The sequence below is a fragment of the Rhodamnia argentea genome, chromosome 3, assembly GCF_020921035.1.
Source record: "Rhodamnia argentea isolate NSW1041297 chromosome 3, ASM2092103v1, whole genome shotgun sequence".
In the NCBI taxonomy this organism is placed as follows: Eukaryota; Viridiplantae; Streptophyta; class Magnoliopsida; order Myrtales; family Myrtaceae; genus Rhodamnia; species Rhodamnia argentea.
This window is the reverse complement of record NC_063152.1, coordinates 19,418,884-19,430,366: the sequence shown is the minus strand read 5'-3', so window position 1 is coordinate 19,430,366 and position 11,483 is coordinate 19,418,884. Positions and strand designations below refer to the sequence as shown.

Genomic DNA, 11,483 nt, shown 5'->3' with positions numbered 1-11,483 from the left:
TCTCCTCTTTGGGCTCTTCATCTGCTCCCAATCACCCAGCATTCTCTCCTTTTTAACTCTTTTCTCCTAATCTCCAGCTGACATCCCAAGTTCTGGTAAATAACTAGAACTAGAAAGAAACAAAAGGTGAATTATACAGAAAGAAAAAAGAAAAATTCCGTCCACATGAAATTCCATTGTAATTTGACACATAAAGGGTTTATAACAAGACCAAAACCCCAAGAATTGAGAGATATGTTACACCCACGAGTGCTATAAAGCTCCTCTTTTTTTCCAGTCCTGGCCTCGTTATAAACCCCTCTTCACATTGTTGAATGAAATGTTGTTGTTGTTGTTATCCGACCAATCAAGTAGACTGAAAGGGTCCAAGGCCTTGTCCCCTTTCTCATGCCCATCATCTCCTGAGAACCCTTGGTTGAACAAGATATCCAAAGGGTCTGCCTCTAGCTCCCCTAGGTCCGCGAAGAAGTCATCGGTTTGGTTGATGCCGAGCATCGATGGCCTGTACCCATGGCCTAGGCCATCACCAAATTCCTCATCGTCGAATTCCAATTGCCTGGCCATCTTGTCTTCATTCTCCTCCTTGATAGATGCGCCAGCCGTGGCCCCTGCTGCCGGCCCGCTGGGGAGTTCCGTGGGGACAGTGCTGTCGTTAATGTTCTCCTTCTGCTCGTCCTTGGGGCTGATGTGCTTTTGGGTTTGGGAGTTTGGGGAGTTCTTGGAAGTCACATTGTTGTTCTTCGATGGCTGAGATGACCTCGTCGAGCCAGCGAGAGCATTTCTTTGAGTCGGCCATGGGTGGTTGTGTTCGGACGTGTAGGTGATAACCAACATGTTGGGATCAGTCCGGCTTCGCTCGACTTGTTTTCGTGCCGAGCACCCCTTGGAGCTGCTGCATCTATAGTAACCCCTGGATCCACACAAATTGCCAAAAGACAAAACCAATATAGTTAAATGGAAAATTTTTCCAATTGATCTAGCCAGCAGTTCAAGTTCACTGAATTGATTCCATTTGGATGTGTCATTTAAAAATAAAAACTGCTGATGATCTCCATTTAATTAATCCTATGAACAAATTGCATTCGGATGAAGGGACCTCAGTCTACCAAATAAAATACATTTGATAGATCCATTCGTCAATCTATGTAAACCAATAAATGTTGTTTGAATCCAATAACCATCGCGAAAAGATGAAGAGAAAAGCGGAAAGAACAAAAAGGACGATCTTAAATGGGACGATCACAATTATCATGGTCGGGACATCTTGATCGGCGAAAACGATATGAATTAACAAACTTGCCTCGGATAAGGAGAACCTTTGATAGGTTTTTGGCCGTACTTCCTCCATGCCCACAGATCTGAGGGAACCACTTCGCCACCCGCCCGGCTGTTCGCTGCTGCTGGGGCTGGTATGCACACCACCTTCTTTGCTTGGCTCTTCCTGGATAGTTAGTAGACATGAATAAATTGATCTTTACAATTAAAACGTTGAAAAAGAATATGTTAATCAACAGAGAAGATAAACTTATGCATCAACCTAACAAAAATTACCAGCTTTTGAATATCTGTCAAGTCATATGTTGGACATCACATATGTTGGACACCACTCTTAAAAGCAGACGGCAGTCTATATTATCGTAAGTGCAATCACTTAGCTCAAATTTTTGTATTCAACCCTAATCCTAGAAAAATATACTACTCGAATGCTACGTTATAGATAACCTACTTAAGCACCTTCTGAGTTAATTCAAACCCTTCATGGTAATGCTTTTAAACATTTGATCTGCCGAGAGCTCCATTTTAGATCTGGACATTAACTTTCATGGCAAGTTCATGCGCCTAAGTATACGCAAGTTTTGTTCATCACACAGAGGGTTGTAACATTATGCGTAAAACTGCCAATAAATGATGCTAAAACAAAACTTAAAAGAAGTATCCATACCACTGCAAATTAACTAAACGCAGATATCAAAGTCTCCTTTTTAATTATCCGTTTAGTTGATCGGAGCCATACGTACTGCCCAAGATTGTATATAATAATCTCATCTCACCTTCTCTTGATGCCCGGGTTTCGTGGTGACGAGATCTGCATCGCTGAGTTATCAACCAAGCAACCTTTCGAGCCACTCAGGCTAATCATGTCACTAGGAATGATGCTCGGGTTTTTGATTCCCGGGGGTGAAGCAGCCATAACTGGAGAGTCGCACGGCGAAATCGGTAGCTTATTGGGAGTGATTTGAAGCATCCGCGTGAAGATATTGCAAGGCCTTTTCAAGTCATCTTCGATTGGTGGTGCTGCATACATGACACTGCTGCTCCCGCTAAAATCGGCCGCACCTTCGAAGCTTGGGCTGACCATCTCTGCCGGCTTCAAGAAGCCCGAATTCGGCATGTTTATGTCATGGAAGAACGGATCTCGCATGGTGGAGAAGGGATCCCCGAAGCTATGCGGGTTACTGCTCTTGTCCATCGCAGACGAGAAGCTCTCAGGGTTATCTGTGGAGGGGAACTGCCAGGTGTTGGTCGCCACGATGGGCTCGCCGACCATGCCGCCACCGCCGCTGGCTCGGACGATGTCCGTGAGATCCCCTTGGTGGTAGTTGTCCATGATTTGATCTTGCTCGGACAAGCTGCACATGATTCTTAATGCAAGAGACACAAGTAAGAGGGGAATAATTTCATTTGACCCCAGCTAGTTTGGCCAAACCAAGAAAAGCAAAAAAGAAAAACAACCTGTGTACCAAACACAAGTAAAAGACACACATGCACTTAGGTTGGTTATTTGGATGCTTGATCAAGCTATTGTGATGTCTTTGACAAAAACAAAACAAAAAACAAAAAAGAGGCGCTAAAGACTGAGACGCTGGGAAGAGAGAGATGTGGAGGTTTTGGTCATCAGGAAGCAAAAGAGCAAACAGTTTTTGAAGGTTGAACCTGATGGTGTTCTCAAGAAGAAACAGCGAAAGAGTGGCTCTTGAGAGGGAGAGAGAGAGAGAAGAGAGAGGAGAGAGAGGGTCGCTGACTTTTCCTCCGAAGCAGCTAGCCTTCATACGCAAAATGCAGAGAATAAACAAATACCTAAGCTACATAGAAAAATAAGAGCACTGCCAACAATCTCACACCTATAATCAAATGGTTAAACAAGTGCCACATATGTATGCACGAATTGAATCCTACCAGGTCGCTTCACGAGCTTATAGATCTCCGAAACCCATGATGTTATATCTACCAATCTTCCAAAATCATCGTCTAGCAATCTTTTAAAAATCGAGATTTAGATGAAGTTTTATTCTGTTCGAATCACAAAAATCGAGATTTAAATGAAGTTTTATTCTGTTCAAATCACACCAATCGCGTGCACATCACTCTGGGTCAAAATCATCGCTTATGCCAAATGTCTAAATTTGAACCGCTTAAAAAACTGGTAGAGTGTTTCATAAACCTCTAAATTGCCAAAACTCTAGGCTCATACCCCAAAGAGGGTGTTTTATGTATTGGAGGATATCCTAAGAGAGACTCAAATCGTACTATATAAGTATTATTTATTTGGGGTTATTTTTTTGTTGTGTTTTTTGTACAACGAGTGATGTGGCCTCTCGGCTGTTATTTTACATTTTTTTTATTATTGTTGATTAAAGTTTATTTCAATTTCGACAAAAAAAAATATTTGAAATGCTCAAAAGGGTTTTTGCTAAAAAGGCCCTCTACGGAGAAAGAGGAAGTCCATTATACGAAATGAAGGGATAAGAAAGTAAAGAGGCCTTTCGACAAAAAAAAAAAAAGTAAAGAGGCTTAGCCCAAAAAAAAAAAAAAGAGTAAAGAGGCGGCAAGTAGCCGCATTTCTCGGAAACGTTTCGTTTCTACTCGGCACGTTCCTTTCTTGTGAAGTGATTTAGAGTTTTGAGACTGTTGAACTGAAATAAAAAAGAGCACTCCTAGTTGCTAGCCTGCCTAGGCTTATCAAAAGCTTTTCATTTTACAGTAAAATTTATGTGGTGTTTCCATGAAAATTTATGTGGCTATTGTCAATTATTCTAAAAGTCTAAACTATTAGATGAAAACAAGATTTAATAATTAATTATTTTATCACTCTCCTTCACGCTTAGTCTGATGTTTTTACCCAATATTAAAGGGGGGCAAATTTAATTAAAGAGATAAATGAAGCCTAAAAGATTTGAACTCGTGACTTTTTACATAACTTTTCTTTAACTTTGAGTCATTGCCTTATTTATACTGTATTTGCCGACGAGTGATCTTACGTTGATGAGAGTTCTGCCCTCGGATTAAGGATGGTCGCTTGACATCAATTAAAGTCCTTTGCTAGGGTTTTCCTTTGATAATCTTTGGTGATACGGTGGACACAAGAATCTTGCACACTTAATTAGCAAGCTCAATTAAAGCAACTCCTACAAGGTGTGCGACTGATAATGTGACATTGGAGAGTTAATCACTTGGAATTTTCTCAATGTGTTAGAACAAGAAAACTTATTTTGTACTTAGAGCGGCCAGATACACATTCCCAAGGGAAGAAAAACTCAGTGTTGTTTCTTGTGCAGACTATCTCTTATGTTAGACAAATCATTTGTCCCAAATTTAAATTATTAATAGGAGGGAAACTACATGTACATAAAATGTAAATCACAATATAATCACGTATTTAAGCGATGTGCGTACATACTAACATTCTCCCTCGTATGTAAGCGGCACTTTAGGCGTGCAAGACTTGGCTCAAATATCATGAAACAAGCATAGCTCCTACTTTGTGTGAGGCAACTTTTGTGAGACTGCCATAAGCAATGAGTTTGAGATGGGAATATCGAGATCTTAACTCTTGACTTCTGCTATGATACCATGTTAGACAAACCATTTTTTTTTTTTCAAAACTTTAAATTGTTGAAACACGGACCACGGATGTATTTATAGCAATTTGCTTACTTAACACTCTTCCTAGCATGTAAGTTTGTCCTTATGCGTGTAAGTCTGGTTTTGGATGAAACTCCACTAGGAAGATAACGATTGAACAGGAAAAATCAAGTAGAGTAACATGAATAATTAACATGAGAAAATTGAGGAGTGCCATAGTTTGAACCCTTTATCTGTGCTCCGATACCATGTCCGGTGAATCATTTCTTTTTTCAAAAACTTAAAATGTTAGGAAATTGGCCAACATATACTTAGAACAAATTATTTAAAATGGATGAGACATGATTCAATAAATGCATTTGGAATCTTATGATGTACACTCAAAATCCTCATGACTACAAATTGATTTTCTCACTCTTCCACTATTTAATGAGTAATAGTTTTTAGAAATTGGGGAACCCCAATGTATGGCATCAACATAAGTCCAGTTATTTTGGTGTGACCATTAGCCACAAATTAAAAAAAGAAAATCTGAAGAATGAGATAGAAATTATCTGGGAATGCATATTATGTCACACTCCATTAAATGGTAATTCTCATCCCTTCTAACTGGGAAAACACAAGAAAAATATAAAAGAAGCTCTTTATTCATGATAATATGGGGTTGACTTCTTTGGCCAATGCATCAATGCTATTTTATGGTGTGAAATGTGTGTGGAACAAATTAATTGGGCGGCACTATCGCCACACTTTTTTGGTCAAAACAGATCTTCTTATGTTAACCGACCAAATTAAGCTTCAATTTTATTAAGCATGTTAGGATTCGGCGCACAATCATAATGAAATAAAGCGTAGTGAGAAAGAGAAAATCGAGACACAATCCGATTTTCCCTTAAACTAGGATTACGCCCAGTAAATGATTCCACTATAATTAGCACTTCGCAGCTCATGTTACATCACTCAATTACAAGCGAAAAAGAGTACATATAACAGTAGCTATTCATGGGCACAAACTCAAACTACTAATAAAAATTATGGGCTCATATTATAAAAACCATGTAGTGTCCAGGGAGCGCTGCCCCCTTGTGACCCACGTGCTTTCCTATTAATGAGGAGTATAAACAACACCCCAACAAAGCATATATTAATATTTACTAACTTCTTTTTTAGGCAGATTAATAACCTCTCTTGGTTTTATTCAAAAATTTCCTTTTTTTTGTTCTTTCTTTTACCTAGCTTGAAAAGAACAATTTACTTTTTCTTCTAGAAACTCATTTCAGGATTTTAATTCATTTGGTCCTTCCAATCTATGAACATAAAGACTAGAAAAAGATAAAAAAGAAGAAAAAAGGAAAGTTAAAAGATCAAGAGCAAAGTTTTTATATTGTTCAATCATGAAGAAACTTTTGATATTGCTTGTGAATTATGTTCTCAATTTATTTTCCATCAACAAGCGTATTTTATAATTAGGTTTGCACTTCCATGAAAATCATTTAAAACTTAAACAAGAAAAAAAAATGAAGGATCTTATAACAAATCAAATTAACAACTACATTTTGAACAAATTAATGAATTCGTGATCGTAAAAGGGAAAGATATTCTTCAATATAGTTTTACTTAAAATAAAGACTTCTTTTATTTTAACCAATTGAAAAGGATATGCAGATACGTTAACTAGTTTGTTTTGGAAACTTAGCATGAATACGGTGTATGAAGGAGAGGATGAAGAGATAAATTTTATTCTGAGAGCGGGGGACTACTATTAGTTATATATTTTTATCCAAATTTAATGACTGAAAGGTATATTATGACAATGGTGTGTTTTAACCAAAAAGACATGAAAATAGTGCAACCCTTAGTTAATATTAGGTAAATTAACTTTAATTTGGAGTGTCTAATAGAATAAATCATGTAACGAAAAGTCTGTTCTTTTTAATAAGAATCCAATGCAAATATTTGTTGAGGTATTTTTCACACATGATCCAGTGGACATAAAGTGAAGACCATGCGAGTCAATTGTTTGAAAAGAGTCCACATTTTTTCTCCCGCTAATTGCAAGGGCAACCAACTTTGACGATTGTCACAAAATTTGTGGAGGTGCAAATTTTAATAGAATACCCTTGAGGTGATTGAAGTCATAATGATTGCAAAAGCAAGAACTGTGAAAGGCTCTAGACAGTTCCCTAGCGGCATTTTGTGGTCACTAAATAGCTTTAAAAACTCTGGAAAAGACATGTTTTATGCGCTTATAAGATAATCGTTATGCTCTTGGTAATTTGTCCAACTGGTACAACTTCACTCTATTTTAATGCAACTTATCTTATGCAGTTCGATATTGTATGATGAGGTGCCATTATCGAGTGCTTCGCGTATACATAAGCTCAGTATATAAGAATTATTAGATCAATTGTATTTCACATGATACCCATCTATTTGTATAGTGCATTGGACACAAATGTTGGTGGACTTGCGAATTTTTCTACAATGAGTGCATTCACCGACTAAATTATGGTATGCTACATCATGTAAGTACATGATTAATGCGATTGAGTGGGGGAATTACCCTGCATTATTCTCTCCTTCCCTGGCTTAGGCAGAATCTATAATTAGGCGTCTGTGGTATGTGAGAGTCGTTTCAATAATACCCTCCCATTATGTGAGCTAGAGATAAATAATCATGTGAGTATAATGCATATTGAATATGAACCATTGAAGATGGTAGGTTCCATGTGGATCTCCCCAAATCTGCTAGTTCGTGGAATAGTTGCTCATCAGCTTGGAGATTGCAAATCCCATGAATAAATTACGCTATTGAGAACATCAAATCGAAGCAATTTCCATGTATAGATTATGCTATCGAGAACATCAAATCCTCATAGAAAAAGTCAATGTGTGATCCTCTTGAACTTGCTAGATACATCACTTACAATTTTGTAAGAAGAATTGAAGGACTTCCCAACGACACTTCTTCATATACTTAACTTTTTTTTTTTTTGGTAAAAATTCATATACTTAACTTTGATCATAGCTTCGACCAAAAAAAATAAAAAATAAAAATAAAAAATAACTTTGATCATAACCATTTTAAATGAAGAAAAGTATAGCATTCCCTTGGTGTTAACTTCGTAACCTGTCACGGAATGTTCGGCTTGTGAATCTGTCAAATCATACATCGCATCTCCCTCATCAATCTAACTATGCATTAGAGGTCACAGATTGACCTTTGCAAATTGCAAGATTTGAGTTCGAACCTTTGATACCTTGCAGAGAATTTATTTTGGAGCAAGTCTTCATCCAGCTAACCTACCACCTAGTTGGTAATTCTTCGATGCCCTTGTGAAGATTATGTTTTATAACTTAATTAATAAGCGTCCTAATCACATCCTTTGCAAGATGCATTCCTAAAACTGGCTGTCTTTTTTTTTTTCGTGTGTGTGTTGGGCCAAAATATACTAAGTTAGCTTTAAGGATTACAATTAATTAAGCAGCAAAAGTAGAACATCTTCATTCTTGTCCATGTAGAGAGGAAAGAGTTAGAGCCATCATGTCGGGATATTTAAGGACAAAATATTAGATTTTAGAGGTGTAAAAGGAGTTCTTTCTTTTGTATTTTTTAAAGGGCGTTGGGGCTCGTCTTTTTGTAAGCGTGAAAGGTTGAAGAAACAGCTATTGGTCAAATGCTTAGCCTTTCCAGTTGGTCCAAGCTTGAGATTTCTTTATGAGCCCTGGTTGACCTTTTCAATGTAATGATCTCATTTCATGTTGAGACTCTCTCTCTCTCTCTCTCTCTCTCTCTCTCTCTCTCCAGTTGGGATGATGTATACTTATACGTATATGTGTTGTCTTTGTGTTTTTAGTCCTTCTTGATTGTGTAACCGAGTGAATACCACGAAAAACATCAAATTATTATACCTGTAGCAAATTTACTTTTCGTTAGTTTTTATTAAATTTTAGCGGCAAATTACTAAATTGTATGACACTTGACAGTTGACCGGTGTACTAATTTGAGATTTTTACCTTCTATTTGTCATAGATTTATCGATTCTGATTTTTCCGTTGTGACAACTTAATTTAACGGAAACAATGGATGATAAATTTGTCAAAAGTTGGGATTTATTTTCTGTGATAATACCAGTTTGAGATTTTTAATGATCGGATAATTAATTTGTGATAAATTTATCATAGATGTACTAATTTTTTTATTTTTTGTGATAATAACCCTTTCGTAGTTATGCATTTTATGGACTTAGAACTTCGTTTAGTGTCCATAGAATTTCAATGATTAAAGAAAGGATCGAGGTTTTTCAATGATCCAATGATCATTCAGAGAATCACGATCTGTTGTTTGTCTTTGATGAGACGTTTTAAGAATCTCTCTCTCTCTCTCTCTCTCTCTCTCTCTCTCTCTCTCTCATTTGCTTTTTTTAAGACATGGATGGTTTCGTCCTCTCTAGGCCACAAACTTCCCCAGCACATGAAAACAAGAACTCAATGTACTAAGCGTGACTATCAAATTTGGATAAACTATACTTTAGCTGACAAAACCCTAAAATAAGCGTAATGTTTAACTAACATGTAAGATGGCATTTAGTGGATCCGTCCAAACCTTTACTTTCGATTTCGGTCAATCTTTACCAAAGTCAAATAGACTCCATTTTTATTTCTTTTTTGTAAATTTTCACTTTACTTGCCAAACGAGCCAAAATCTTATAAAACTCAACACTTCAGTTCCGAACGGGCCAATCTTAACCGCAAACCTCAACCATAAGCAAGTTAACTTTATCTTTTATACTCGACGTGACACTTCAATTCACCCCGATGCACTTTTCTAGGCTGTGATCGGAAAAGGCTTTTGCATTCCCTCAATATCAAAATTGCATCTTTGAAGGACTCCCACTCATCGTGGTTGGCCCAGCACCCAAAAAGGGGGAAAATGAAAGAGCAAAGAAGGTTGTACCTTGGGAAGTTTCTTTTGGGGTCGCGCCCAACCACAGTAAATTTGATGAAGATAACTCCGTAAGACGTTCAATCTCGACAATTATGAGGGACTGTAGTCATTTAAAGGGTTTAGTTGGGTGCTCTAAACAGATTCGGACACATAACACGATTGATAAAAGAGGTCATAATGTTACAAAATTCATTTAGGATACTGACATAATTGCACTACATTATCGAACTCGACGCACATGTAAGTTTTTGTCAACATACTTTCTCGTTGAAGGATAGTTAAATGATCTCAGGATTACACAACTCAACAAAGAAAGGGATATATTCACTAAAAGTCCTAAAATTTGTCACGAAAGTACAATTGAGTCCTAAGACTTGCAAAAGGTACAATTATCTAAAATTAATTTGTTAAATTAATTCAATTAAGTCATTTTATTGACACTGTTAATTTATCTAGCAGAAATTACTAACGTGGCATTTTTAAATTAATTTTCTTATCCCATGTGGCACTTTTAGTTATTTTCTTTAACGAAATCTTATTTATATTAAATTAAAAATTGAAAAAAAAAAAACCTAATAATTTACTTGAAAAAAATGGAAAAAAAGGGCAAGGCTTCGCCGGTGAGGCCCTGCCGCCACCACTGCCCATCATCGGAGGTGCCAACGGTGGTCGCTAGCCCTGAGCGAGAGTGGCCGACACTCGTCCGTGAGGCTCGCTGGGCACGGGCGAGGCTTCACCCAGATCTGAGTTGAACAAACCAGTCCATTTGATTCGCCGTCTTCCGACTAAGTTCCCAGATCTGGGTTGCAGCGCAATTCAAAATTCTATCCTCCAAAGGAGACAGAACAAAGAAAAGAAAACCCAAAGCCGTCAATGGTAACACGTTTCTTGAACCAGCGCCTCTCTAAAAATCACTTCCCAAACAAGTTCAAAGCAAGAACACATGTCAATCGTGCAGATCAAGGACGAGGATTTAGCGACTCTTACTGAGAAAATTCAAGCGGAATCGAACTGGTGGGGAGGAGGGCTGACGACAGCACAGCTCATAGTCTGATACAATGAACACAAAAAGGCAAGCGACATCAGTTAAAAGAACAATCGACAAAATCGAAGTAAAATTAGGGCTTCTCTTCATGATCTTGCCAGAGACCAGAGTGCACTCACCTCGACGGCGGCCGGCATCGCCAAGGTCTAGGTTTCTTCAACCCAGATCTGGGCGAGGGGGCCAGTGGCCTCTGTCGGCCCCTCCGGGCAGCAGGCAGGGCCACACCGGTAAGACTCTGCCCTTTTTGTTTCAATTTTTTTTAAAATAAAATTTTAGCTTTTTATATTTTTAGTATAATATAAATAAAATTTCAAAAAAATTTAAAAATGCCACTTAGGATGAGAAAATTAATTTAAAAATACTGTCACGACCCGAACCCCGCGAGCTCGTCGGCATCCCACCCGGCCACGCTTATGTACGGTTCTCCAGGATCCAAAAGCCAACAAATTCATGCGGAAGCAAAAACGAATCCCCGTACAGAAACAATTAACATCTCGATGACTTGGGACGGTGAAACAAACTTATGTACATATATACATAACTACTACAAACTCATCGCCCTAAGGCTTCAGGGGCCACTGTACAAGCTCGTGACCACCTATAACAAAAAGAGACGTGGTCAAAGTC

The 11,483-nt window shown here is 37.9% G+C and overlaps 1 protein-coding gene across 1 annotated transcript; it reads right to left on the bottom strand.

Annotated features, from left to right (window-relative positions):
* Nucleotides 1-275: 275 nt before the first annotated feature.
* LOC115754331 (probable WRKY transcription factor 14) lies at nt 276-3,015 on the bottom strand. The gene is made up of 3 exons (XM_030693323.2): nt 2,052-3,015; nt 1,301-1,441; nt 276-910 (listed from the first exon to the last, which is right to left on the bottom strand). The coding sequence occupies exons 1-3, from the start codon at nt 2,636-2,638 to the stop codon at nt 289-291; spliced, it is 1,350 nt and encodes a 449-aa protein (XP_030549183.1). The 5' UTR covers nt 2,639-3,015; the 3' UTR covers nt 276-288.
* Nucleotides 3,016-11,483: the final 8,468 nt, after the last annotated feature.